Source organism: Lissotriton helveticus, chromosome 7 (genome assembly GCF_964261635.1).
Source record: "Lissotriton helveticus chromosome 7, aLisHel1.1, whole genome shotgun sequence".
NCBI classification, from domain to species: Eukaryota; Metazoa; Chordata; class Amphibia; order Caudata; family Salamandridae; genus Lissotriton; species Lissotriton helveticus.
Genome location: NC_136068.1, coordinates 574,202,685 through 574,226,932, shown reverse-complemented (window position 1 = coordinate 574,226,932; position 24,248 = coordinate 574,202,685). Strand labels below are relative to the sequence as shown.

Genomic DNA, 24,248 nt, shown 5'->3' with positions numbered 1-24,248 from the left:
GTGATATTTGGATGGCCTAGGGCCTGGTCCTGGCTGTAGATGACTAGAGAGTACCAGTGGGGTATTCTAGTTGTGCCAGAGAGCTTTTGTTGAGAGAAATCCATGTGGGTTCAGAGTGGCGAAAAACAGGAGGGTGTCCCTGCCGTGCGGGCCCGTGTCCGTGTTTTGTCACCCAAAGCAAGGAAGTCCATCAGTGGAGTGATTGGTCTACCCTGCGTTTTGGCTGAAAGGGGGTTGTGTTGGACCTGGCCCTTTTTGGCAGGTTCAACCCGAAATTTTTTGCTTTTTCCTAGCCTGTTTCTGGAACCTTGTGTTGGTGATTTTAGGCCTTTGCGCACTTTTTCACTGTGGTACAGTGCAAAGTGCATGTGCTCTCTGTGTATGTGTGGTGAGTGACCTGCCTTCCCATAGGAATGAATGGGGAATATGTATGCCCATGGTAGTTCCTGATGTGTGGGGAGTGCAGGGTCGATTTTGATATGTGCGAACTCGTGAGATTGAATGCTGCGTAATGGTGTATGCGGCATGGTTGTGTCTAGTCTAGAAGTGCCACTTTTAGAAGTTGGCATATTTGTGTAGTCTGTGGCTGGCGTGTGATTGGCTGGTGAGCCTGGCCCAGAAGTGCCTGGGCCTGCTTGTGGATTGACTGTCTGGTTTGAGGATGACAGGGGCTGGGGAGCCCCCAGGAGGTTGTCTAAGTCAGCCCATGGATGAAAGGCTGCATCTGCTGCCAGGAAAGTGGGAGGAGATAGCACCTGGGAGTGAACAGGGCTGTGCCTGCCTGGCCACAATGCTGGCTCCACCTCCCCGCTGGGCGACTGTCACCTCTGTCCCTGATACTCAAAGGAATTCCCTATAACCAGTTCTAGCTGGTTCTCACACTGCCTGCACCCTTTAGACTTCAAAGACTTTTCTCTGTATAAAAAGGGGCTGTGTCCCCTTCCAAAATGTTCTTGTTTCTGACTTGAATCTGCCAGGGGCGTGCTGCTGCTTGGGCCCATGGGAATCCCTGGGCCCTGCCCAGCCCCTGGATACCTGGAGGACTTCTGGGGGACCCCTCTGCCTTGCTTGGGCTGATAGGGGGACTTTGCTTTGCCCTGGGATCCTTTGGACTTTCTTCCTATCCCCCCAGGACTTTGCTGGAAACTTATCTGTCCTTAGCGCCTGGGAGCGCTTTATTTTTACTTGAACCTTCTGTTTTTGCCTGCTAGCGCTTGGGAGCGCTTGATTTGTATTTATAGCACCTGGAAGCGCTGTATTTCCCCCTGAGCGCCTGAGAGCGCTCTATCTGTTTCCTAGCGCTAGGAGCGCTGTGTATTGTCCTTTGGCGCTTTAGAGCGCTTTATTTTCAGAAGCCGGTGCCCACCCGGCATTGCCAGCGAAATCGAGGACTTCCTTTAGCGCTGGGAGCGCTTCGAAGATTCCACCGCCGCTGGCCCGGGACACCTTGTGACTTTCACCCCAGGCCGCGCTAGGATTGGCTGACCGGCCCGGGATTCCCTGATGACGTTCCCCGGGCCGCGCCGTGATTGGCTGCCGGCCCGAGGAGAAAAAGAAGACCAGCGAGGCAGCCATTTGTGGGACTCCAAGGAGCCGGGGAGAGCTCCGAGGCTGTGGTGAGAAGCAGCCTGCCGTGTCCTGCCCCAGGGCTCCAGAGTGCAAGGGAGAGCCCCGGACTCCCTGCTGAAATGAAGGGAGAGCCGCGACAAAGAGGACGTCCTGGCCGCCAGGAGGCGCGGCGCGAGAAGAAGCTTCCGCCCCAGAACGAGTACCGGTGAGTGGGGCTCGGGTGTTTGGCCGAAGTCCGGCCCTGGGACACTGGTGTATTTAGGGCGGCCCCGGATGGCAGTGGGTCGCCCCAACGTTGTTTAAAGCCCCGAGGTCCCGGGGGCATATTTGTTGAGCCCTACAAGGCTCCCGCCCGCAGTGGTAGCGCCATTTGTTCACGAGTCCCCAGAAAGGGGAAGACTCCACTAAAAGCGGCACATTTTGGTTTTATGAGCCCTGAGAGGCTCACGGCGGCATGTCATATTCACAAGCCCCGAGGGGCTCTCGAGTGCCCACATTGTGCTTAAGAGCCTGAGAGGCTCTGGGGTGCCACAGTCGTTTTTGAGTTCCCAGAGGAGGGACGCTATCGGGCACATTTGTTTTTAGAGCCCTTAGAGGCTCCCTGGCCACATGGATGGTTAGAGCCCCGTGAGGCTCTTGGTGGACACGAGTGTTTTCCAGAGCCTGTGTGGCTCCAACGATTGAGCGCAGTTTGCTCCTTGGCCAGTGAGGGCCCTGTCGCCGTTTTTGATTATTCCCAGCTGCCCAGCAATTAGTGGGCAGCTGCACCGTTTAGGCGCTCGGGATTGTGTACAGCTGCCCAGCACTTTGTGGGCAGCTGCCACGTTTAGGCCCCTGACATTGAGACATAGGGCGTCCTAGCCCCAACAAGGCCAGTTGGCCTAGGGACTGCCACAGGTGGTGGCTTATGTAGGTTTTTGCTCAATTGTGTGGTTTTATTGCACCTCTGAATGTTTTAGGCATCATGTGTTTTTGCGCTATTGAGTTATGTCTGGCACCTCTGAATGTTTTTATGCATCATGTGTCTTCCTTGTTATTACACCGCTGAATGTATGTTTTATGCATCATGTGTTTTCTTTCCCTACACCGCTGAATGTGTTTGATGCATCATGTGTAATGTGTTCTTGCTGATACCCCTAAATGTATTTTATTCTTAGGTGGTTGTTCTTTCCAGTACAGGTAGTCCTAGTGAGGTCCTGGTCCCCTGCGTGACATTCTCCTAAGGTGGTTAGGGTTGCGTAGGTGGTACTTACCTGTTACCAGTAGTTACTGGTTGTGTGCCATACTTGCTAATTTGTGCTACAGTGATTTTATATCCTTTTATTCTAATTTCTGACACTATTTCTATTTCTAAAAGTGTTGATTCTGACAGTGGCCCATGTGGCCCTGTCCTGTAAATAATCCCTTATGAATATTGCCCGTGCCAGTTGGCACAATGTACATGTGTGATTTCTATCTGATGTGTTTTGAAAATACAAAAGTTATTTTCATATAACCTTGTGTGGAGTTCCTTTTGTGGTGTGCCTAGTATGTTGTTACTGTTGTGTGCTGGCGCAAATGCTTTTCACATTGCCTCCAAATTTAGCCTTACTGCTCGTGCCAAGCTACCAAGGGGGTGAGCAGGGGTTATCTTGGCGTGTGACTCCCTTGCCCTGACTAGAATGGTGGTTTCTGCCTGGCTTTGGCGTCAGCCTTAGCCTACCAGAAATAGCCAGTTCTAACAGTGGGGATCTCATTATTATTAATTTTAAGGACCGTAGAGTGACTAGGCACATGGGGGATTGGTATAGTGAGCAGGGAGAGAGTGCAATCTCAACTCGGGACTTAAGCTACTTTTACCCTCAATCATTGTTGGGGCATCCACCAAGAGCCTGTCCCTTATATGTCCGTAACAGTGAAATCCCTGGTTTTGTTTTCCCTACTTTCAATCGCTTCTCCACGCTGTCTGGCCTGGAAGGAGTAGATTGACGTACTAAGCAGGTTTCTGGGAACATTCATAATATAAAACAACCAAGTCCTTTGGCAATCAAAACGGGGAATAATCCCCTACCAAGGGGTTCTAGTAAGCAACCCATGGTACTAACCGATAAGAAAGAGATGACAGTTTATGATAATTCAATTATTATTCCTGCCAGGTTATCGGAAATACCATTACTGACTAATAAGGGTAGAATTACTACGATACCTGGTATAAGGGAAGTTCCATTAATGGAACATGCTGAATCACTACAGGAAAATACCTCTGTTAAAACTGGAACACCAATGAAGTTATTGTTTTGGAACATAGCAGGTTTACGGCCTAAAGTAGAAAATGGTACCGGGCCTAATTTTTTACAGAAATCAAATATAATATGTCTCCAGGAGACATGGACCATGGGTGTAATACATCTGCTAGGCTATAAAACATATTTTTCGCCCGAGCTACCTGCTGCATCTGGCAGAGCGAAAGGTGGTTTAAACATCTGCATCTCAAACCTAATAGGAAATTTGAAAATAACTGTAGTGGCTCTAGAGGCAAATTTCCAAATACTGAACATGCATTTTGGTAATGGGGAGACGGTTCTCCTAGTAAACTTCTACAATAACCTACCGACTCTTGAACTATTGACCACATTGAGACAGTCGCGCCTCCAACTAACCGCATTGACAAAGGCTTCACCTGTAGGAGCCTCTATCATTTGGGGGGGGCGATTTTGATCAACATCCTTGTCAATATAGTGACTGGAATGGGTGCGGGTTAATTGGTGAACATGATGATCTCATAGTCCATTTTTCCCACTCAGGCCTCGGCATCACCTTAAATGACACACTATTAGAACTGGACCTAATTATTGCTAATAAAAGGAATCCAGGAACTCAGCGGTTGGACGCGACATTCATAGGGAGAGACAGGCACTCTACTATTGATTTTATCTTAATATCAAACACGGTGGGTAATCGCGTAAGGGGGTTCAAAACACATATCACTGCTATGAGCGATCATTGTGCTCTCAGCATAATATTTTTCCCTCTTTATGAATATCGCACACAAAGTATAGCCAGCGCTCTACAGCAAAACATCTTGTACCTTGATAAATTAAATGGCTACTCTCTAAAATGGGAGAAAGTCGACCCGGTAGATATTACTAGGAGAGTCATGAAAATGGAGTATTCGTCTATCCCTAAATGCTTAGATCCGGTCACATCGGACGTCGAACTCCTAAGTAACTTTGGGGCGGTTCTTAAAGCACTTAAAAACGTACTGTTCGTAAAGTCAAAGAATACGCAGCCCCAAAAAAAAATTGGATGGTTTAATCACAGATGCTCGGCAGCGCACTCTAAATTAAAAAAAGCGTTGCAAAAACCAGATAGGGTACCCCAGGAAATAACACCTTTGAGGAGGGATTATAACTCAGGCCTAAAGGACAAGAAAGATGAGCTGAAATCGGCCCTTTGTGATCAATTGCATAAAAGTAGCAGAAACAAGAACAGTTCTGCTTTTTGGGCCGTGATTAAATCTCCAATTTTATCTGACCAAAAAGATCTACCAACTATTGAGGTAGCAATCGATGAAGGGGCATGGGTGGGGCACTTTTCAATAATCTTCAGTGACGGCCCATGCGATATGGCTAGGCAAGGACTTATAAATCCGGTACCTCTAGGGATTTCCTATCCCCTAAAACAGATATCACCATCAATGAGGTTGTAGCGGCCCTAAAGGCCAGTAAAAACAGTAAAGCCCCCGGCCCGATGGGGTCTCTATAGATATTTTTAAATCGAACTTAGATCTGTGGGCCCCAATCCTGACGAGGGTTTTTAACGCTGCCTGTGATGTAGGTTTAATGGACTCATGGTCCAAATCAATCATGGTCCGCATTTTTAAAAAAGGGGACCGCCAGGATGTATCGTGTTATCGTCCAATTTCATTATTGGATTCCCTGGGTAAAGTGGCGGGTAGAATTATCCTAGAACGCCTTCAGGGATGGGCGGACGATGGCAGGATCCTCTAGGACATCCAGTTTGGGTTCCGGGAGGGTTTCAGGACCATTGAACAGGCCCTAAACCTGACATTGTTGCTGGGAAAATATGTAAGTGCAAAGGCGGGCAGTATCTACATGGTTTCTGTGGATCTGTCAGCAGCCTTTGACTGTGTTTGCCATGCAAAATTCTGGTCTATCCTCCAGGACATGGGAGTGGACCTTCCCCTTGTAAACTTCCTTCGTGAATTGAATTCCAACGCTTCAGCAAGGGTAAGGTTTGGGGTAAACGGAGAGCTATCTGCCCCATTTAGGGTGGAGCGAGGAGTCAGACAAGGTTGTGTCCTGGCTCCCTTTCTCTTCACACTTTATACCAACGGCTTGGAGAGAGCCATGCTGAATGGGAGCCAGGACCTTCCAATTATAAAAAAAGTCTGATTCCAGCTCTACTCTATGCGGAGGATGCAGTTTTACTAGCTCACACTCCCAGAGAATTACAAAAGGCCCTTGATAGATACACTGAATTTATGGGTAAGCTGGATTTGAGAATCAACATAAAGAAAACCTTTGTCATGATGGCTGGTCCCGGGAAAAAAAGGACAAAGGACATATATTTGAACCAGGAGAAGTTGGCTACTGAAGTACAATACCCATACCTGGGAATAATCATAGACAATAAATTAAATTGGAATGCAGCTATCGAGTCCAGAAAGTTCCATCTTATTAGAACTACTAAGGCCCTTGTTAACTTCTCAAGAAGATTAGGGAAAAGACCTCCAGTTGAACTTTTAAAAATATACACAGCCAAATGCCAATCTGTAGCGCTATATGGAGCTGGAGTGTGGGGCTATGCAAACATAAACAACTTGCAAGTGGCAGAGAACGGGTATTTGAGATATCTCTTAACCTTACCCAAGAGTGCATCTACCTTCTCATGCCACATGGAACTGGGGATTTGCCATATCTCAGATTTAGCCAGAATACAGCCTCTTTTGCTCTGGCACCGTATATGGTCTTCAGATAAAAACATATTTACCCAGCAAATAATCCTAGATTGTATGGAGCTGGACCAAGTACGCAAAATTGGTTGGTTATCATACATAAAATCTTTTTTAACCGATCTGGGATGGGCAAAATATTATCTGGTTCCTACCACCATTCAGACTATAACCAGGAAGGCATTACAAGTGGCCTCCCTTAGCCATCTTGAAGAACTACGGTATGCTAATGAAGCCTCAAAACCTTCTGTCCAACAATGCACGGCGGTTCAAACTACCTCTAGTATACAGCCTTATCTAACTTATGACTTTACCGTCTTCGAGAGATTTCTCTTAATCAGATTTAGGCTAAATATGCTCCACCGACTGGTTGCTTTTCCAACTAGTAATAATTGGGATTCAGTTCTAAACTTGTTGCCCTTGCGATGAAATTTCAACTCAGGCAACAATCCACACATTTGTATTCTGTAAATTTTATGGGGACCACAGAAGGATTTGGATAATCCCGTTATTAAAACTTATGGGCATCAGAAGGTGTCGCCCGGCATTGTTAGCTTTACAGTTCCTGGGTGAGGAATGGTCAGCAAGATACATTGTTAAGTTCCTGAAGTGTATTGTTCGTCACCGATTGAATTTATGAAATATGATCCTCAACTTGGTTGTGTACTACATGAATTTGCCTCCTCATAAGTAATGAATGATGTATTAGGAGACCGCCCCTTGTTAGAAATCATTTGCTAACTTGTTTGTTCATTTTTATAATATGTTTCTTTTTGATGGTTTGTTTTAGAGTCCTGTATTTGGAATTTTATGTAAATAGTGATATGAAATTGATTTTATGAAAATGCTTTTATGGTTTTTAATATGACAAAAACCAAATAAAGAAACATTTGATTTGATTTGATTTTCTCAATTTAGGTACATTAAGGGCACTATTGTGTAGGAGCGAATTGGCTACTTCCTTTAGGGTAACAAAACCCTCTACATGACCACTTCCTGTAAAAAGTGGGCATAACCCTGAACCTAATAGGTCTCTCCTACACAAGATGAAGGATTCCAAACAGTGGTGTCCACATCAGCTGCCCCACCTTAGGGGTGGTTCTACCTAGGGTTAGGCCCACCACCGAATCAAACTAATTTTCCTGTCTGTCCTCCAACCAAAAATTAGTTTCAGGACCTAGGGGTTGGCATTGTCCACTATCTGGAGAGGCCTGGTGTAGGAAAGTGTATTGGGCTGGGGTGTGGGGAGCTTGCCAGTGCCACCAGACTGCTCTGAAGGGAACATTTAGTGCCCTCCGTGTATACTCCAGTTTGAGCCAGTTGAGGGTGCTGTTGGCTCCCATTCTGGCACGAAACTGGACAAAGGACATTAGGTATCCTCCCCTCTGTCCAGCCCCTCCTCTGTGAATCCCAGCTGGTCTCTCGGGGCCGAGAGGTAAGGGCGAGCCGCCATCTTAGGGAGGGGTGTCCCACGAGCCTGGCCGGAGTTAGCGGTCCAGTGCTCGCGTGGGAAAGCCTTCAATTGGACCAACTGACCAGGGGCTCCGAGCTGACTCTCAGGCTGGTGGCAGCGCCTGGGGTCGGTTTGGAGGGTCCCGGTCATTGTGTTGGAGAGCTGTTACGTGTTGGGAGTGTGTGATTTTACTTCACTGTATTTTTAGAAAAGCGGCGAATTTGCCGAAATTGCTATTTTAAACTGCACTAACCTGCTTTTTGTTGTGCAGGGTCCCACTAACACCCCCGCTCCTCCATTGCCCTCCCTCGTGAATCCCAGCGTGTCTCTCGGGGCCGAGAGGTGAGGGCGAGCCGCCATCTTGGGGAGGGGTGTCCCACGAGCCTGGCCGGAGTTAGCGGTCCAGTGCTCGCGTGGGAAAGCCTTCAATTGGACCAACTGACCAGGGGCTCCGAGCTGACTCTCAGGCTGGTGGCAGCGCCTGGGGTCGGTTTGGAGGGTCCCGGTCATTGTGTTGGAGAGCTGTTACGTGTTGGGAGTGTGTGATTTTACTTCACTGTATTTTTAGAAAAGCGGCGAATTTGCCGAAATTGCTATTTTAAACTGCACTAACCTGCTTTTTGTTGTACAGGGTCCCACTAACACCCCCGCTCCTCCATTGCCCTCCCTCGTGAATCCCAGCCGGTCTCTCGGGGCCGAGAGGTGAGGGCGAGCCGCCATCTTGGGGAGGGGTGTCCCACGAGCCTGTCCGGAGTTAGCGGTCCAGTGCTCGCGTGGGAAAGCCTTCAATTGGACCAACTGACCAGGGGCTCCGAGCTGACTCTCAGGCTGGTGGCAGCGCCTGGGGTCGGTTTGGAGGGTCCCGGTCATTGTGTTGGAGAGCTGTTACGTGTTGGGAGTGTGTGATTTTACTTCACTGTATTTTTAGAAAAGCGTCGAATTTGCCGAAATTGCTATTTTAAACTGCACTAACCTGCTTTTTGTTGTGCAGGGTCCCACTAACACCCCCGCTCCTCCATTGCCCTCCCTCGTGAATCCCAGCCAGTCTCTCGGGGCCGAGAGGTGAGGGCGAGACGCCATCTTGGGGAGGGGTGTCCCACGAGCCTGGCCGGAGTTAGCGGTCCAGTGCTCGCGTGGGAAAGCCTACAATTGGCAATGTGTTTTCGGAAGCGCAGCGGACGAGCGCAGCGGGCGCGCCGGTGGTGCGCCGAAGGCGCGCCTAAGGCAAGCCCGTCTGCGCCCGTCCGCGGCCAGACGGGGCTAGGGGCGCGTCCTTATGCCCGCCGATTCATCTATTCAGCTAATGACCTCGTGGCATTACAGGGCCAGTGGCCCCTGGCGGATGCTACCATTGTTGATATCGCTTCTCTTGGTTTAGGCCCCTCTACTTACGAGGTAGTCCCTGCCCACCTGGCCCCTTCTACTAGTTGTTCGACTCAGCTGCCTTCCGGCCTTACTGCCTCGCTACCCTGCCCTTTATCCATTTTTTTACTTAATACTAGGTCGGCGGTTAGGCATTGCCAGGACTTGTTTGTCCTGCTTGAGGTACAGAAGCCAGATATATTATTTCTGACCGAGACTTGGTTTAGCGAATCGTCCCTGCCCTCTCTATTGGCTACCCTTCCCCCATCCTATGTTGCCCTACGCTCAGATCGCCCGGCTAGCAAGGCGGGGGTGGAGTGGCTATTATTGCCCGGTCTGACCTTAATATGAAACTACTCCCATCACCCCCGATTGCGCCCATAGACCATCTTGTAGTTTCTTTCCTTACTCTATCTCCTCCTCTTACCTGTTTATTGGTATATCGTCCGCCCCATCTGTCACCTTTATTTTTGCCCGCCATACAGGATCTTTTGGCCACCTTAGTGGTCAATCATGCCTCGGTCCTTGTACTTGGGGACTTTAACTATTGGCCTACTGACGCCCACGAATGTACCTCTTCTAAACAGTTCTCTGAACTTCTTTTGGCCTTGAACTTGGTTTCCCATGTCCAGGTTCCTACACACAAACATGGTCATGTGTTGGACCAGGTCTGGTCCCTCAATTGTTCTATTTCATCCATCTCTGTTTCCCCATGTCCGTGGTCGGATCATTTCTTAGTCGCCTGTTCTCTTAATTACAGGTCAGTGGTGAAAGTTCCATTAGCCAAAAACACCTGGGCACGTAACTGGGGCCGTGTCGACCTCCAGTCCTTGTCATCCTCCCTGCTGGACTCCTCGCCTAAGTAGGCAGGCCTTTCCTCCTTATCCCAAGCCGCCACCCTTAACACCTGGCTCGCCAGGGGATGCGACTTGGTAGCTCCCTTACGTCGGATATCAACCAGACGCCCCAACGTATCCAATCGTTGGTTTAACGAGGAGTTAAAGGAGAAGAAGCTTGCTCTTAGGCGAGCGGAGAGGCTGTGGAGAAGGGACTACTGCCCTACACTGAAAGTTAGATACACCACCCTCTTGGGCGAGTATAAGAGAGCTATACTCGACGTAAAGACTGCTTATTTTTCCGCCAAAATTTTGGTGGCAGAAAATAAACCCAGAGAGATTTTCTCCATAGTCCAGGATCTGGCCTACTCGGACAGGGCATCCCCTAAACCCCTGCCCACTCAGCATCTATGTGATTCCCTTAACTCTTATTTTTTGGATAAAATAACCAATATTAAACTAAATATTCCTTTCCTTTCCCCGGCTTTTGTCGATCCCTTTCCCCCTACTGCCCGTTCCTCCCTCACTTCTATTCCACCGCTCACTGAGGATGCGTTTCTGGCCATTCTCCCAAAAGTTAAGTCGGGTTCCCCGATGGATGTTTGTCCAGGCCGCATCCTCAAACACATTTACACTGCCTGTCCTTTGCCCCCCCTTATTTTTCTTAATAATTCCTTTACACAAGGGGTGGTGACTCCTTCCCTAAAGTCCGCTACTATAGTGCCTATCCTCAAGAAAGCGGGGGCTGACCCTTCCGCTCCAGCCAATTACCGTCCAATTTCGCTGCTGCCCTATTTGGGCAAGGTGCTGGAGCGGCATGTACCAACGGTTTTCAGCTCCTTCATTGAGGAGAATGGGGGCTTAGCACCCCTACAAGCAGGATTTCGGCCAAGACACTCCACGGAGTCCGTTGTGGTGTCGGTCCTCAACAACCTTAGGGAGGGAGCAGACCAAAACCATCATCAGGCCTTGGTGCTCCTCGATCTCTCCGCCGCCTTCAACACGGTGGACCATTCCATCTTGTTGTCCCGTGTCGGAGCGGCGGGAATCGGGGGCTCGGCCTTGGTCTGGCTCTCCTCCTTTTTAAGGGACCGCACCCAGGTGGTCCAGCTGGGAGACTTTTCGGCTGCCTCATTACCTGTCACTTGTGGTGTTCCTCAGGGTTCTTCTCTTTCTCCTCTTTTGTTAAATCTCTACATCTGTCCTTTGATTTTTGCTCTCCAGCAGCTGGAGGTCACCGTTTTTAACTATGCGGATGACCTCCAGCTTATCTTTAATCTCTCTTCCTCTCCTTATTCTATTTCTAATTTTCAGTCAGTTATGGTTTTCATCAGGGACTGGATGAATCACAACCACCTAAAGTTGAACCCGGATAAGACCGAGCTGGTTCTTACGGGTGGTTGCTCCAGTCCCTGGAATTCTTTATTTTGGCCTTCTTCTTTTGGGCCCCCTCCTTCTCCTTCTGCCTCAGTCAAGACATTAGGTGTCAAACTCAATAATCAACTCACTCTTCACTCACAAGTTAGTCATGTTGTTTCCTCTTGTTTTCTCACTCTCCGCACTATTCGCACTGTTTCTCGCTTTTTCTTTCCTCTGGCACTCAAGCTGAATATGTCCGCTCTTGTTGTCTCCCGGCTGGACTACGCAAATGCCCTGTACAATGGCATTCCAGCGTACAGCCTACGGAAACTCCAGTTGGTTCAAAACCAGGCAGCCCGACTTATTCATGGCCTTTCTCGCTCGCATCATTGCACTCCTCTTCTGAAGGCACTTCATTGGTTGCCGGTTAAAGAGAGGGCCTTGTTTAAGTTGGGTTGCATGGTTTTTCATTCACGGCGGAGCTCTGCTCCCGCCTTTATTTCTTCCATGATCAGGGAGTATATCCCCACTCGAGAGCTTCGCTCTTCTTCCCAGTCTTTGCTGGTGGTCCCCCGCTTTAAGCGCAAGAAGTGGGGTGGGTCGAACTTTTCTACTCTGGCACCCACTTTTTGGAACTCTCTACCGGATCACCTAAGACTGGCAACACACTACCATCCCTTTCGGAAGGACCTTAAAACCTTTCTTTTTAAACAGGCCTTTCCCTTGTGATATGCTCTCACTTCTCCTTAGGCCTATCAGTTTTTAGGTGTGGTGGTCACTCTCCCCCACTGGTACCCTGCCCTCCATAGCGCCAAGAAACCGCTGGTGAATGCTGCGCTCAATAAATATTATAAATTCAAATTCAAGGATCCCTGAATCATCCCAACCCTTTTCCTAGGGTACTTAAGGGCTTGCCTATCTGTGGCTCTTTAGATGATTCAACATGGTAAAAGATTCAGATCTGAAACCACTTCTAATGCTACCGTCTGGGCACTTTGGACTTCATTGGGCTACGCTTTGGGAACTGAGACTGCATCTGGAGGCACCGCAACTAAGCTGACGGGTCTACTGCTCCTGACGTCCTCCAGACTTTGAAAGGCCCAGCAACACAGGTGATAGTTCTACAACTCTGTGAGGACTGCACTGTCCTCTCAGGAAGTTTGAGGCTAGTATCCCTCATCAGAACCGCTGGAACAGCCCCTCTGTGCACCCCTGTGTGCCGCTTTGACCTGCAATAGCCAAGGCTTGTTGACTTTGTCTTTCAGAGACCTTCGGGCTCCCAGAAACTCCAGCCTCCAGCATCTCTTCCTGCCAAAACCTCATCCTCATTGCATCCTCTGCACCTTGGGCCTGCATCTGGGTGAGCTGCTTCAGATCCTCTTGCGACTCTTGTGCTTTTGGCCTGTGGCTCCTCTTGAGGGTCAAAACAACAATGGGAGAGGTAGGAAGATTCAAGGATGCTTCTCTCAGTCCCCGGTTCAATGTAGATAAACAAAAAGAGAGAGGCCAAATCAGTCTCAGAATTGCCACTTAATTGGAGCGAGATAGATAAGGATCACACACTTACTTAGGGTGAATAGGAAAGCCCTCACACACCGACCTGGTCAGTGTCATGCTTCATCATCGGGCCCCACCAAAGAGGCCGAGTGCCTCTTTGGTGTGCTACAACGCCAGAAAGACTGCGGAGCTGGTTGTGTGAAGAAGGGCGTGTTGTGAGGGTGAGTGAAATTAAAAGTGTCTAGAAGAGTATCAAAATAAAAAAAAAATTAATAGATGATCCCCAAGACACGAAATTACAAGTATTATGTGTCTGAATTTAATTGCCAAGGTTTAGGAATGGTAAAATTCAGAGAAATACAATCAGTTAGTCAGTCAACATGTTTCTGCCATTTCAGAGGCGTAAATTTACCAAGGCATTCATCAGGACTAAACCCCGGCGGTATGGACTCTCTAATCGTCCACCCTAACCAAGGGACGTGAAAGTGAAAAAAAGGGGTGAAAAAAGTGCATAAAAAGGGGAGAGCGAAGGCTCGATCCCCAAAAAACCTCCAAAATCAGGAGAGTTTCTGCACCTGTGAAGTGAAAGTACACATACAAACACAAACACAAACAGACAACAATTAATAAATGCCATTGCGTTTGGTTGTCGTGCTCCTTATAATGTGGCAAAATTCGTGTGCCCAAAGTAACACTAGGTTTAACACCATCCACATAACCCTATAGGGATGATATCGGTAACTCTGGGAAGTGGAGTGAAAAGGGTGTCTTAAAAACTCAATTATCTGGGAAGAAATCGTTAAAAACATACTCTATGTACTCCTTCTGAAGGGATCAATGGACCAAAGGGTCAGTGACCCCCTAGGATGGTAGTATCACACATAAATCTCACTTTAAAATGTGGCGCTACTTGCACCATGGGTCTCGGGAGGGGGGTTGGAGCGTGCCTGGCACATCCTGAAAATGAAAAGAGGTTTAGCCATTAGATCCCCGTTTCCGGGCGGTACTCAGCTTCGTTTTGTAGCAGATCGGCGTTGTGTATGATCCTGGTACACTCACGCCCTTGACGCTCACAGCCCGCTAGACACCTAGGATCTCCCTCAGAACCGGACCCCGACGATGGAGAGCGGGGCCGGTAACTGAGTATTAGAGCAGGCGAGCAGCGCGTCGCGTTCTTCCTGGTGGGCGTGTCCAGCCAAAACGAGGCTTGGAACGCGCCCGCCCCTTGCTGGAGACGAGGTTTGACACGCACCAGCCATGAATAGGAGGGATGTGGCTTCACAGAAACAATAATGAGTTAAATCAGAGTCTGTCAAAATTGGGAAACGGATTATTAATCCATTTACCAGCGTCCAGATGACAGAAACGGGCGTCTGATCGAATTAGCAGATAGCGCCCTGGCTGTACACTTTGGTTGTAGTGGTAGTGTACTGAATTGTCAGCAGTATGAATAGTGGGAAACCTGAAGCTCTGTAAAAGTATCGGCACGTGGCACAGATTCTTATTACAGGTATGTGCTGAGGTCAAAAGTCATAATAAAAGGCACAAAGAAGGCATTTACTTAAAGGGAACCGTGTCCTTATACAGAGCAGTGAATCATATTGTCATATAGGTGCTCAGGCATCATGTTCAAGATAAAACAGTATTCCATGGGATGTCATCGTTAAGGCCGTTGGTATTCGTGCCCAGACGGTACACCCAGCGTTGCTCTTTTTCAAAGAGTCTGCTTGTGATATTAGTGGTCCCTTGGAGTGCTTCAATTACAGTCCACCTCATATCATTGGGTGTGTGATTACTGTCCAGAAAATGGCGACTCAGCTTAGTGGTTACTTTTTTGCACCTTATGTTACTTCGGTGTTCGCATATGCGCTGTTTAACCCTGCGCGTAGTCATGCCAATATAGCGAAGCTGGCACGGGCAGGTAATCAGGTACACTACATTCGTAGAGTTACAGTTAGTATGTTCTTTCTGTACCCAAATTTTCCCTGGTTCCAGTGATAAAGTTTTAGTGGCCTCTGTCAAGTGGCAGACAACACAGTCAGAACACGGGTAGTGCCCAGTGATTTTTGGTAGACCCCATGCTGCGGTTATTGATGGCACATTATTGGTAAGTTTCTCTTTTGGACGAGTATGGACTAAGGCATCTTTTAAGCTTCGACCTTTTTTGAAAGAAAACAACGGTTTCTCCCAGTCTTCTTTGCAGGATGTGATAATATTCCAATGTTTGTTAATTGTCTTTTTCATTACATTGGACAGGCTATTGTATGTTGTCACACAAGTCAGTGGTATTGAATCCGGGTTCTTTACCTTCTCTTCCAAGAGTGCCTCTCTTGGTTGGTTTCTTGCTCTTTTCAGACCCTTGCTCAAGATTGGTGCTGGGTAACCCCTGTCTTTTAGTTTCTCTGTCAGACAGATGGACTGTTCCTTGAAATCGGAAAGGGCACTACAGTTTCTTCTGAGTCTCAGATATTGCCCATACGGGAGATTCTCTTTGAGTGGGCGAGGATGAAAACTTCTAAAGTCAAGAAGATTGTTTTTGGCTGTAGGCTTGTGGTGGGTCTTAGTGGTGAGCCCAGTGCCAACAACAGAAATGACCACATCAAGGAAGACAATATCCGTTTTGCTTGTGGTGTTGGTGAATCTCAGATTTTGGTCTAGCGTGTTGATCCAGATCAGAAAGGTGTCCAGTTCACTATCACTCCCTGTCCAGAGAAGCAGAATGTCGTCGATGTAACGCTTCCATAGAAGCATGTAAGTAGAGAAAGCTGCAGTTGGGGGCAATATGAATTTGGCCTCAAAGTCCGCAACATACAATCCGGCCACACTGGGAGCAAAAACACTGCCCATGGATGTCCCAGAGCATTGTAGGAACAGTTTGTCTTTGAAAGAGAAAAAATTCTCTTTAAGGGCCATGGTGGCACATTCAATGATAAAGGCTTTCGGTGTCTGGTAGTTCCATTCGATGGAGTCTAGTGATTTTCCAAGGACATTGATGGTATCGTCCTGTGGAATGCTCGTGTAGAGGCTTTCTACATCGAGGGTCACTAGGGTAACTGAGTTTTCAGTGAACGTGATTTCTGATAGTAGTTTCAAGAGGCTCTTGGTGTCTCTGAGGTACGTGGGAGTGGATTGTACTAGAGGTTTCAAAAAGTAGTCACAAAATTGTGACAAGGGTTCCAGAAGTGAACCGATCCCTGACACGATGGGACGTCCGGGGGGTGGCAATCGGTTTTTATGCATCTTGGGCAAAGTGTAAAAGTATGGTACAACGTTGCTAGGACTGTTGAGGAAGTCCGCTTCGTTTTTAGACAAATGCCCGCATTCCTCTGCATGACGGACCAAGGTTGTGATCCTGTTGGTGAGATCTGTTGTGGGATCTCTGGTGAGTGGGGTATAGTTTTTAGTATCTCCGAGCAGGTCAGTACAGGTTTGCTCGTAGTCTCTAGTGTTTTGGATAACTATCCCTCCACCCTTGTCTGCCGGCTTTATGGTTATAGAGGTGTCACTCTGTAACGTCCGTAGTGCTTGATGTTCGGCAGTGCTGAAATTTCCAAAGGTCTTCTGGTGTATTTCCAGATCTTTAAATACGGCATGCTCAAAGGCGGTGATAGCCGCCGGGACAGTATGGGTGGGAGGGGTGAAAGTGGAGCTTAGTCTCAGTCCTGTGTCACCATTCCTGACTCTCTCATTAGGGTCTGTTTTGCCTTCAAAGAAGGCTTTGAGTTTTAATTTTCAAAAGAAACCTGCGAGTTCGCAATGTAACTTGAGGTTTTTTGGGGATCGAGCCTTCGCTCTCCCCTTTTTATGCACTTTTTTCACCCCTTTTTTTCACTTTCACGTCCCTTGGTTAGGGTGGACGATTAGAGAGTCCATACCGCCGGGGTTTAGTCCTGATGAATGCCTTGGTACATTTACGCCTCTGAAATGGCAGAAACATGTTGACTGACTAACTGATTGTATTTCTCTGAATTTTACCATTCCTAAACCTTGGCAATTAAATTCAGACACATAATACTTGTAATTTCGTGCCTTAGGGATCATCTATTAAAATTTTTTTTTATTTTGATACTCTTCTAGACACTTTTAATTTCACTCACCCTCACAACACGCCCTTCTTCACACAACCAGCTCCGCAGTCTTTCTGGCGTTGTAGCACACCAAAGAGGCACTCGGCCTCTTTGGTGGGGCCCGATGATGAAGCATGACACTGACCAGGTCGGTGTGTGAGGGCTTTCCTATTCACCCTAAGTAAGTGTGTGATCCTTATCTATCTCCTCTTGAGGGTCTTCTTGGGCTTCATTGGGCTGGCCTGCTTGCTCGGGCATGATCTGACACTACTGCACTTGGTGAGTCCCTTGGCATCTTTTTCATCAGCCATGTCTGTTGCTGCTGCCAAAGCTTGTTGGTGAACCTGCCAGAAAACTACCCCCTGGTTCTCGACTTCCGACGTGGGACAGCCTGTGACCAACTCCTGGTCTTCCGCAGCATTAACTGGTCCTCACAGCTGCAGCGACAAGGTCACCGTCAACTCTCCTGCATTTTCCTTCATCAGTGGTCATTGGTCTTTCGTGCCTCCTGGCCACTCCTGAATGGCATAGACTCTGTCCCCTCTGCTTGCAGGTACTCCTCTTCAATAATCCATCCTTGGATTCCTCCGGACTCTCTAACCTTCTTCACTAGTGGCATCTTCAAAGAAGTTTTCCATTGTGGTCTACCACGGTTTCCGACGTCATTTCGCATCTATGCACCCTGCTACCCTGGTGTAGGTATCCTGAATCCTGGGGTATCCATGAGGGTTGGGTGGGTTTAGGGTGCGGGGTGACTCCCCTACTTTCCATCTTCCACAAGGTTTCTTCAGTGTACTACAGGAAAGGTCCTTCTTCTTGAAAACTGGAACCGCAACTTCCCCATTGACATACATTGAGTACGCATTGGGTACTTACCTTGAGTGGTTCCTTGTGTTCCCAGCTCTTCTTAGTCTTCTGGTCCAAGTCCCGACTTCGGTCACAGTTTGCATTCCACTTCTTTAGTATATGGTTTGGTCTCCCCCTGGAGACCACAATGTATTTATGCTACTTACCTGTTCTACATTTGAAATATTGTGTGTATTGTGTTGATATCTCTGGGTAGTAGACGTACCAATGGGTTGGTGTGCTGTATAAAAACTATAACTATTTTTATAACTACACTGTGTGGTTCTTTTTCATTTAACTTACACTATATGATTAGTTCTGGTAAAACACGTTGCTTAACACTCCTTCTGGACTAAGCCTGAAGGTTGCTCTTCACAGCTACCACTTAGAGAGCCTTTTATGGTTGGCTAAGACCACTAAAATCACCATAGAGGTTGTCTGTATTTGAGCTTACATCCAGTCTCTGGATCAAGGTTCCCTTTTTAATTTGTCCATTTGGGTTCTGCTACATGAAATGTTTTCAAAATAAATTCCTCACATACAAATCTATTGTGGAGGTTATCACTTCAGCATGAAGAATTAGTAATGAAGGTAAGTATATTGTATTCGTAAATGCAATAACTTTAGTTAGCAAGGTAAAGGAAATTCAAACACTTTGCACTGCTCTTCCTCATATTTTTTTTCTGGCTGATCTGACAAAGTGGCCTACATAGTCAAACCTTTTTTTTTTGCAGTGGTGTTTGAAATTATTGACTACATTTTTCCTCTCTGTGAGAGAAGCGTTTGAGCAAATTGGAAGTAGAAAGGACTTGAGTATTTATATTGTTTATTCAAAAGATATAGATTCAATGATGATGTGCCCCCTGAATATCTAAGACAGAATATCATGGTATAGAAATATCAAGGACAAACTATTGAAACTGAAATATCAAAAGGTAAGTAAGAATTGATGTCCTATGCCTAGCTGTACATACATGTAGCTTGATGATATACAGCTCTTTAATATTTGTAGATGTTAGAAATAATGAATCTGCACTTCCTCCGTATGCACTTACCTTTTGATATTTTGGCCTTCGATATTTTCTCCACAATATATTTATATGATGATATTTCTTTGATCGAAATTTGGTAGTGCAATCAGATTGGACAGTCAGCATCTTTGCTGAATTGTCTAATGCGAAGGAGAGTCAGACTATGACAAACTAACAGTCCTCAAACAGATCATGCTGTTTGGCTTTGCTATGAATTTATGAAAGAATAGCCATCTGGTGGTATAGCAGAGCTTACTCTGCAGATAAAGGGCTGTCGCTTTGTCCCCCTTGTGAGGCATCCCCTATCTTGGATGTGGAGGTACAGGGTCTATGGTGCACACCATCCCAAAGCACGTTTTGGATGAGCTGTTCTCCAGCACTTCATGATTCAATGGGTTGCTCTTCTGCACTTTTCTTCAGACTATTCTCATTTAAGGTGAAGCCTGAGAATTCTTTGAGGGGAGGAGCCTGTCTCAACAGTAATTCATTAAACAAATTAGTAAAGAATCTTGTGGTTTTAATAACGTTTGGTAACCTTTTATCTGATATATAGTCAGGCATATTGCTCATTGATCTTTCTCCTCTCCTCTCTGATGTACTTGGGCGCATGTGCAGCCCTGGCGGTTCTGATATGTCACTTCAGACAATTACATGGATTAAATTGCTCTGCTGCCACCTGACATGCGTTTTGCAAACCCAGAAGGACTATTATGCATATTTCTAGATTTTGATCACTAAGAAGTTAGAGTTTCCAGTAGAAAATAAAAACAAATCAAAGGTAAGTAATTTGTTAATCCAATCCAATAGTATTGCAGTAGGTGCAAGTAGAGAATGTCAAAGTCTTCAGAGTTTTTGCCAAAGAAAGCACAGACCATGACAAATTTACTTTTTCTGATCAATTGCTCCTGAGTCTTGGGGGGAAGGAGCAGAAGTCTTGTTTAAAAGGTTTTGCGTTTTAGTCATTGGGCTATCCAAGGCAAACAAAGTTGTTCTCCTGTGTGTTTCAACCCCCAGAAATAAGGTGTTTTTCGTAGAGATAAATTGTTTTTCATCAATGAAGAGTGTCAATGATAATTTAAGAGTTCTTGAAGAATATTGGTGCCTTTAAAGGGCACTGATGGAGAGTTTCAAGAATGAGAGCGGGTGGGGTTCAAAAGGTAATATTCTTCCTCATTTTAAGTCTTTCTGATGTCAAACACTGGAGTGCGGGACTTCATATAGGAAGTCTGCAAAGGAGTAGCAGCATTCAAAAGCGACATTACTTAGTACTTCCTGTAACTATTAAATCAGCATCCTAGTGCAGAACAAAAACTAACTATGTTTTTGTTGTATATTGTCCTTTTTCCTTTTAAAGTGATGAGGATGTATCGAGAGTACATTGATGAGGAGCAGCACAGAGTTATGAGCGCAGCATACCCTTCTCAGTCCCTGTTTGCCAGGCTATGGGTGCAAATTCGGATATGGGTGGAAGACATCCCTGAGAAGATTGTGAAACTACATAGTACAACAGTGGAACCTGGAAGCATCCTGTGTACCGGCATCCAATACATCAGTTCTATCGCCACTATGATCTCATTTTGGAGTATAACATATATGGTATGAAGACATTATTGCTTAGTGATGCTTAACAATAAAAAGAATGCCGAACTTATGGTCTTTGAATGCCCATGCAAAGTACATATGCAGTTAAGAAATCTCTCAATCACACACTCTAATGGACTTACTACTTTTGAGACACTAATGTGGTGAAGGAAAACTACTACCACACAGACAATTGAGGGTCCACCTCAATTACAGATTCCAACCATTGCTGGTTTGCTTTTCCCCCTACGTGGCTTTTTCTGGCTCATCAGTTTCACCAGACTGTGGTGGCATAGTCAAATTATTTCCACATCAGGTGGCAACTCAACATGTACCCTCACAGTGGGGATACATTTCTAGTACCTACATTATATGTGCCTCTGATGTCTGCTGGGAGTTTTGAAAGGTTACAGTTTTGCATATAGGTGTCATCTCATTCCAAGTATTTTTGATCCTCATTTAGTTCAGTAGTGTTTTCTCAGTGTTTTCCAAAACTTTTTACATCAGTGATTATCAGTGTTTTTTCAGCTGCCTTACTCCCACATTAGACAAACACTGTGTTTTCCTAGGTTTTTCACAGTGATGGATATAAAGCACATATTTATTTTAAAGGAGAAGCAATGCAGGGTATGTAGTGCCTTCCCATTGAGATAGTAACCGGTGGAATTATGTAAGACTATTTTAGGTATTAAAAGTCTGTGTATTGCACTCTCACTCACACTCATATCTCATTACCCTCTCTCACATCTTGTTACCGATCATACTCAGTGTCAGGACTCGATCTGGTTTAAAGGATTGCCAATGGATTAAAAAGTAAGAGTGCTTTATTCAAATGTATTATTAAACAAATTAATGGGCATAGTTGGGAGGGGGGTCATTCATCTACTCCCTGCTGTATACTATGTCATTGTAGTGGTGGCCAACCTAACATCAACATAGTACCTTGTGAAACCTTTACAACTTTGAATTAAACCAGATTAGTGTGAAGCCCTGCGTCTGAAAGTTGTCCCACATTTACAAAACGTTCTCGATACAGGATGCAGCAAGGAACTTAGTGCACTGTGTTGTGTGAAAGGGAGAGAGCAGAAATGTGCCACATTTACTAAGATATGGTGCACATCTGCTCTCTTCTAGTGCTGATGCATGTGTCGTAGCATACCTCCAATTTAGGCCATGACGCAAAGATGCCTGCATTAATGTGTAAACCTTACTGCACAAAAAATATTCGTAGATGCGTATTTATCTTGCATGTGTGCTAAGAACCCTAGAAACCCATATAGGATAGAAGTGAGAGGCACTGTTGTCCTCTGGGGCAACCCCTATCTCATCAGTCTGTCTCAAATGCTTAGGTTTTCAAATTCTACCTCTTTCCCCTCTTTCTTACTTCAGAGAGCCCCCCCCCCCCCAAGGTTCAATTCTCTAACATACCCTCTTCAATCTTTATAAGAAACCTCTTGCTATCCTGTTTCATCTTTTAGAGACATGTAGCTGCAGATTCCTTATCTTAGAATTATTCCCAGGTGTCAGACTGGATCTGAAGATTTTTCCTGTTGTCTGTGCTTGAAGTGGCGTACGCTGTGCCTATATAGGTGCCACCCCTGCGTGTTGATGTCAGTTCTTTACTTTCCGCCCCAATCAGGGCAGTTCCGGAGAGGGCTACTGTAGGAGGGTGGCTCAGTATATAGTGACTACCTATGGTGAGGCACTGTGTACTATGTCCAGGCAAACCTTAGTGATAGTGTTTAGGTCCCTGATAACCGAAGCTCTCACAGAGTAGCCGGGGGGACAGCTAAGGAATACAGAAGAGGATTTAAAGCAGACTTTGTATTTCATAACACACACTGGACACTAACTTGGTATATCTCCTATCTGGAGATTTCAAATACACACATGTAATACTTCAGAAATAGGTAAGTAGCATAGGAAAATACATGGGCCCCTATCCGGGGCCGAACCATATTCTAAAATAGTAGAAGGTGAAATGGTTACCAAAAATGGACTAATTCCCAAGGATGGAGGACCCCCAGGGGAAGCACTGAACCACCCAAGGTGAGTAGCCAGGGACCTCAAGGTGCCTGGGTGCAGAGTGGTTACACCAGGTCAGACATCCATAAGATAGCACAGGGTAAGTAGTGGTTGGATTTTAATGCTTCTAAGACCCTTCCCAAAGGACCCCTAAGGAACCACTTGGATCAAGAAAGGTTGGAGAGTCACCCCACCTGTGGATACACAGGAAACACAGATACTTACATCAGGGAGCCCAGGTGCATAGGGGTAAAGTGGCATTAGAACCGCTTCTTGACACCAATGGACGATCAGTGGCTATAGAGTCTTGTGGACCAGGCCGGTGGGTCCAGGATGTGGAATCCAGATGAGATGAACCTGAAAGCAGAGGGGACAAAATCCAAACCACCAAGCACATAAGCAGAATACCAGCCCTTGTCGGAGGTTTTTGCTGTAGCACAATGAGGTGGAAGCAGCAGCTGTGGAGTCCAGAAGACAAAGCAATGGTACAGGAGCTGTCATCAAGCTCTCCAATGCCGGTTGATGAGTGCAGGAAGGTCAGTGGCTGGCAAGACCACAAACAAGTCTTGGAAAATGCAAACAACTGTTTGCTGAAGAGAATGCAGTGTTGCAGTCCAGCAAGGTCTGTGGGACTAACCCAGCAAAGGTAAGTCAGAGCCTGCCCTCAGCACCCAGGAGAGCCATCAGGAATTGATGGAGCCCCATTGAGTACCCTTTGGCAGTAGGCACAGGGAGTCACAGGGAAGCCTCAGCAGCATCCAGGAGATGAAGGCCCAAGATGCAAAGGATGAAGGCAGGACATTGTTCTTGGAGCTGTGCAATGCTGGAGGCTGGGTCTTCTTGGAGCTTGAAGATCTTCTGTGAAGGGAGCCACAAAGTTTTGGCAACGGCAAACAAACACAGTTCACGTTGGCTGGATAGAGACTACAGTACCACAAGTTGTAGGGGAGACTGGTAAGGCTTTTGGAGGACCAACAAACCACCACCTGTGTTGCAGAGTCAGGCAATGCCCTTGGGACAGCAGGATAAGCAAACTGGTCGTCGACGTAGCGGTGCCCCCAGGCAAGTGACTCCTTAACTCCAAGGGAGATTCCATCTTGCTTGGATGCAGGCAGAGTCCTGAGTGACTCGGAGGATGCACAGCCACAGAGTTGCAGAACTTCAAGAAGCACAGGGCTGTAGCTGCAGCTTGAATCTTCTCACCAGGAGCAGTCTTGTCTTTAGTCCTGGCTCGAAGAAAAAGCAGAGTTTCAGTGTCCACCAGAGGAAGAGTCTTTAAACATTCTTCAGATGACAGGCAGTTGAATCTTGTTGTTGTCTGGAAGAATCTGAGGATCCTCCCTCAGAGGAGCCATGAAGTAACCCTAAAAAGGGTAAGGACCTCGTCTGTGGGGACCCATCTGGGAACTGGATTTGATCTTAGTCTCCCTGTTCTCATCTATCTTTGTGAGAAGAAATTGGATGACGAACTGTATGACCAACTGATCATGGAATCTTTTGATGCTGTTATGGATTCTATCTAATTAAACCTTTGAATTTCTGTATCCCCGCATTCTGTGGGAGGGTTTTGTAATCATTTTATATATATTAAAAAGTGTTGTTGTTGTTGTATAGCGAATGTTGATTTGTTAGTATGTAAGTGTATGTATGGGTATGTGTCTGGTTCAT

At 46.5% G+C, this 24,248-nt stretch overlaps 1 protein-coding gene across 8 annotated transcripts in view; it reads left to right on the top strand.

Moving 5' to 3' along the window:
• LOC144768773 (uncharacterized) overlaps positions 1–24,248 on the top strand; it is a 9,320,023-nt gene that overhangs the window by 8,587,784 nt on the left and 707,991 nt on the right. For all 8 annotated transcript variants that reach the window (XM_078652700.1, XM_078652694.1, XM_078652695.1 and 5 more), the window contains one exon: positions 20,329–20,570. In XM_078652700.1, coding sequence (XP_078508826.1) covers positions 20,329–20,570 — 242 coding nt within the window. The remainder of the gene's footprint in view (positions 1–20,328; positions 20,571–24,248) is intronic.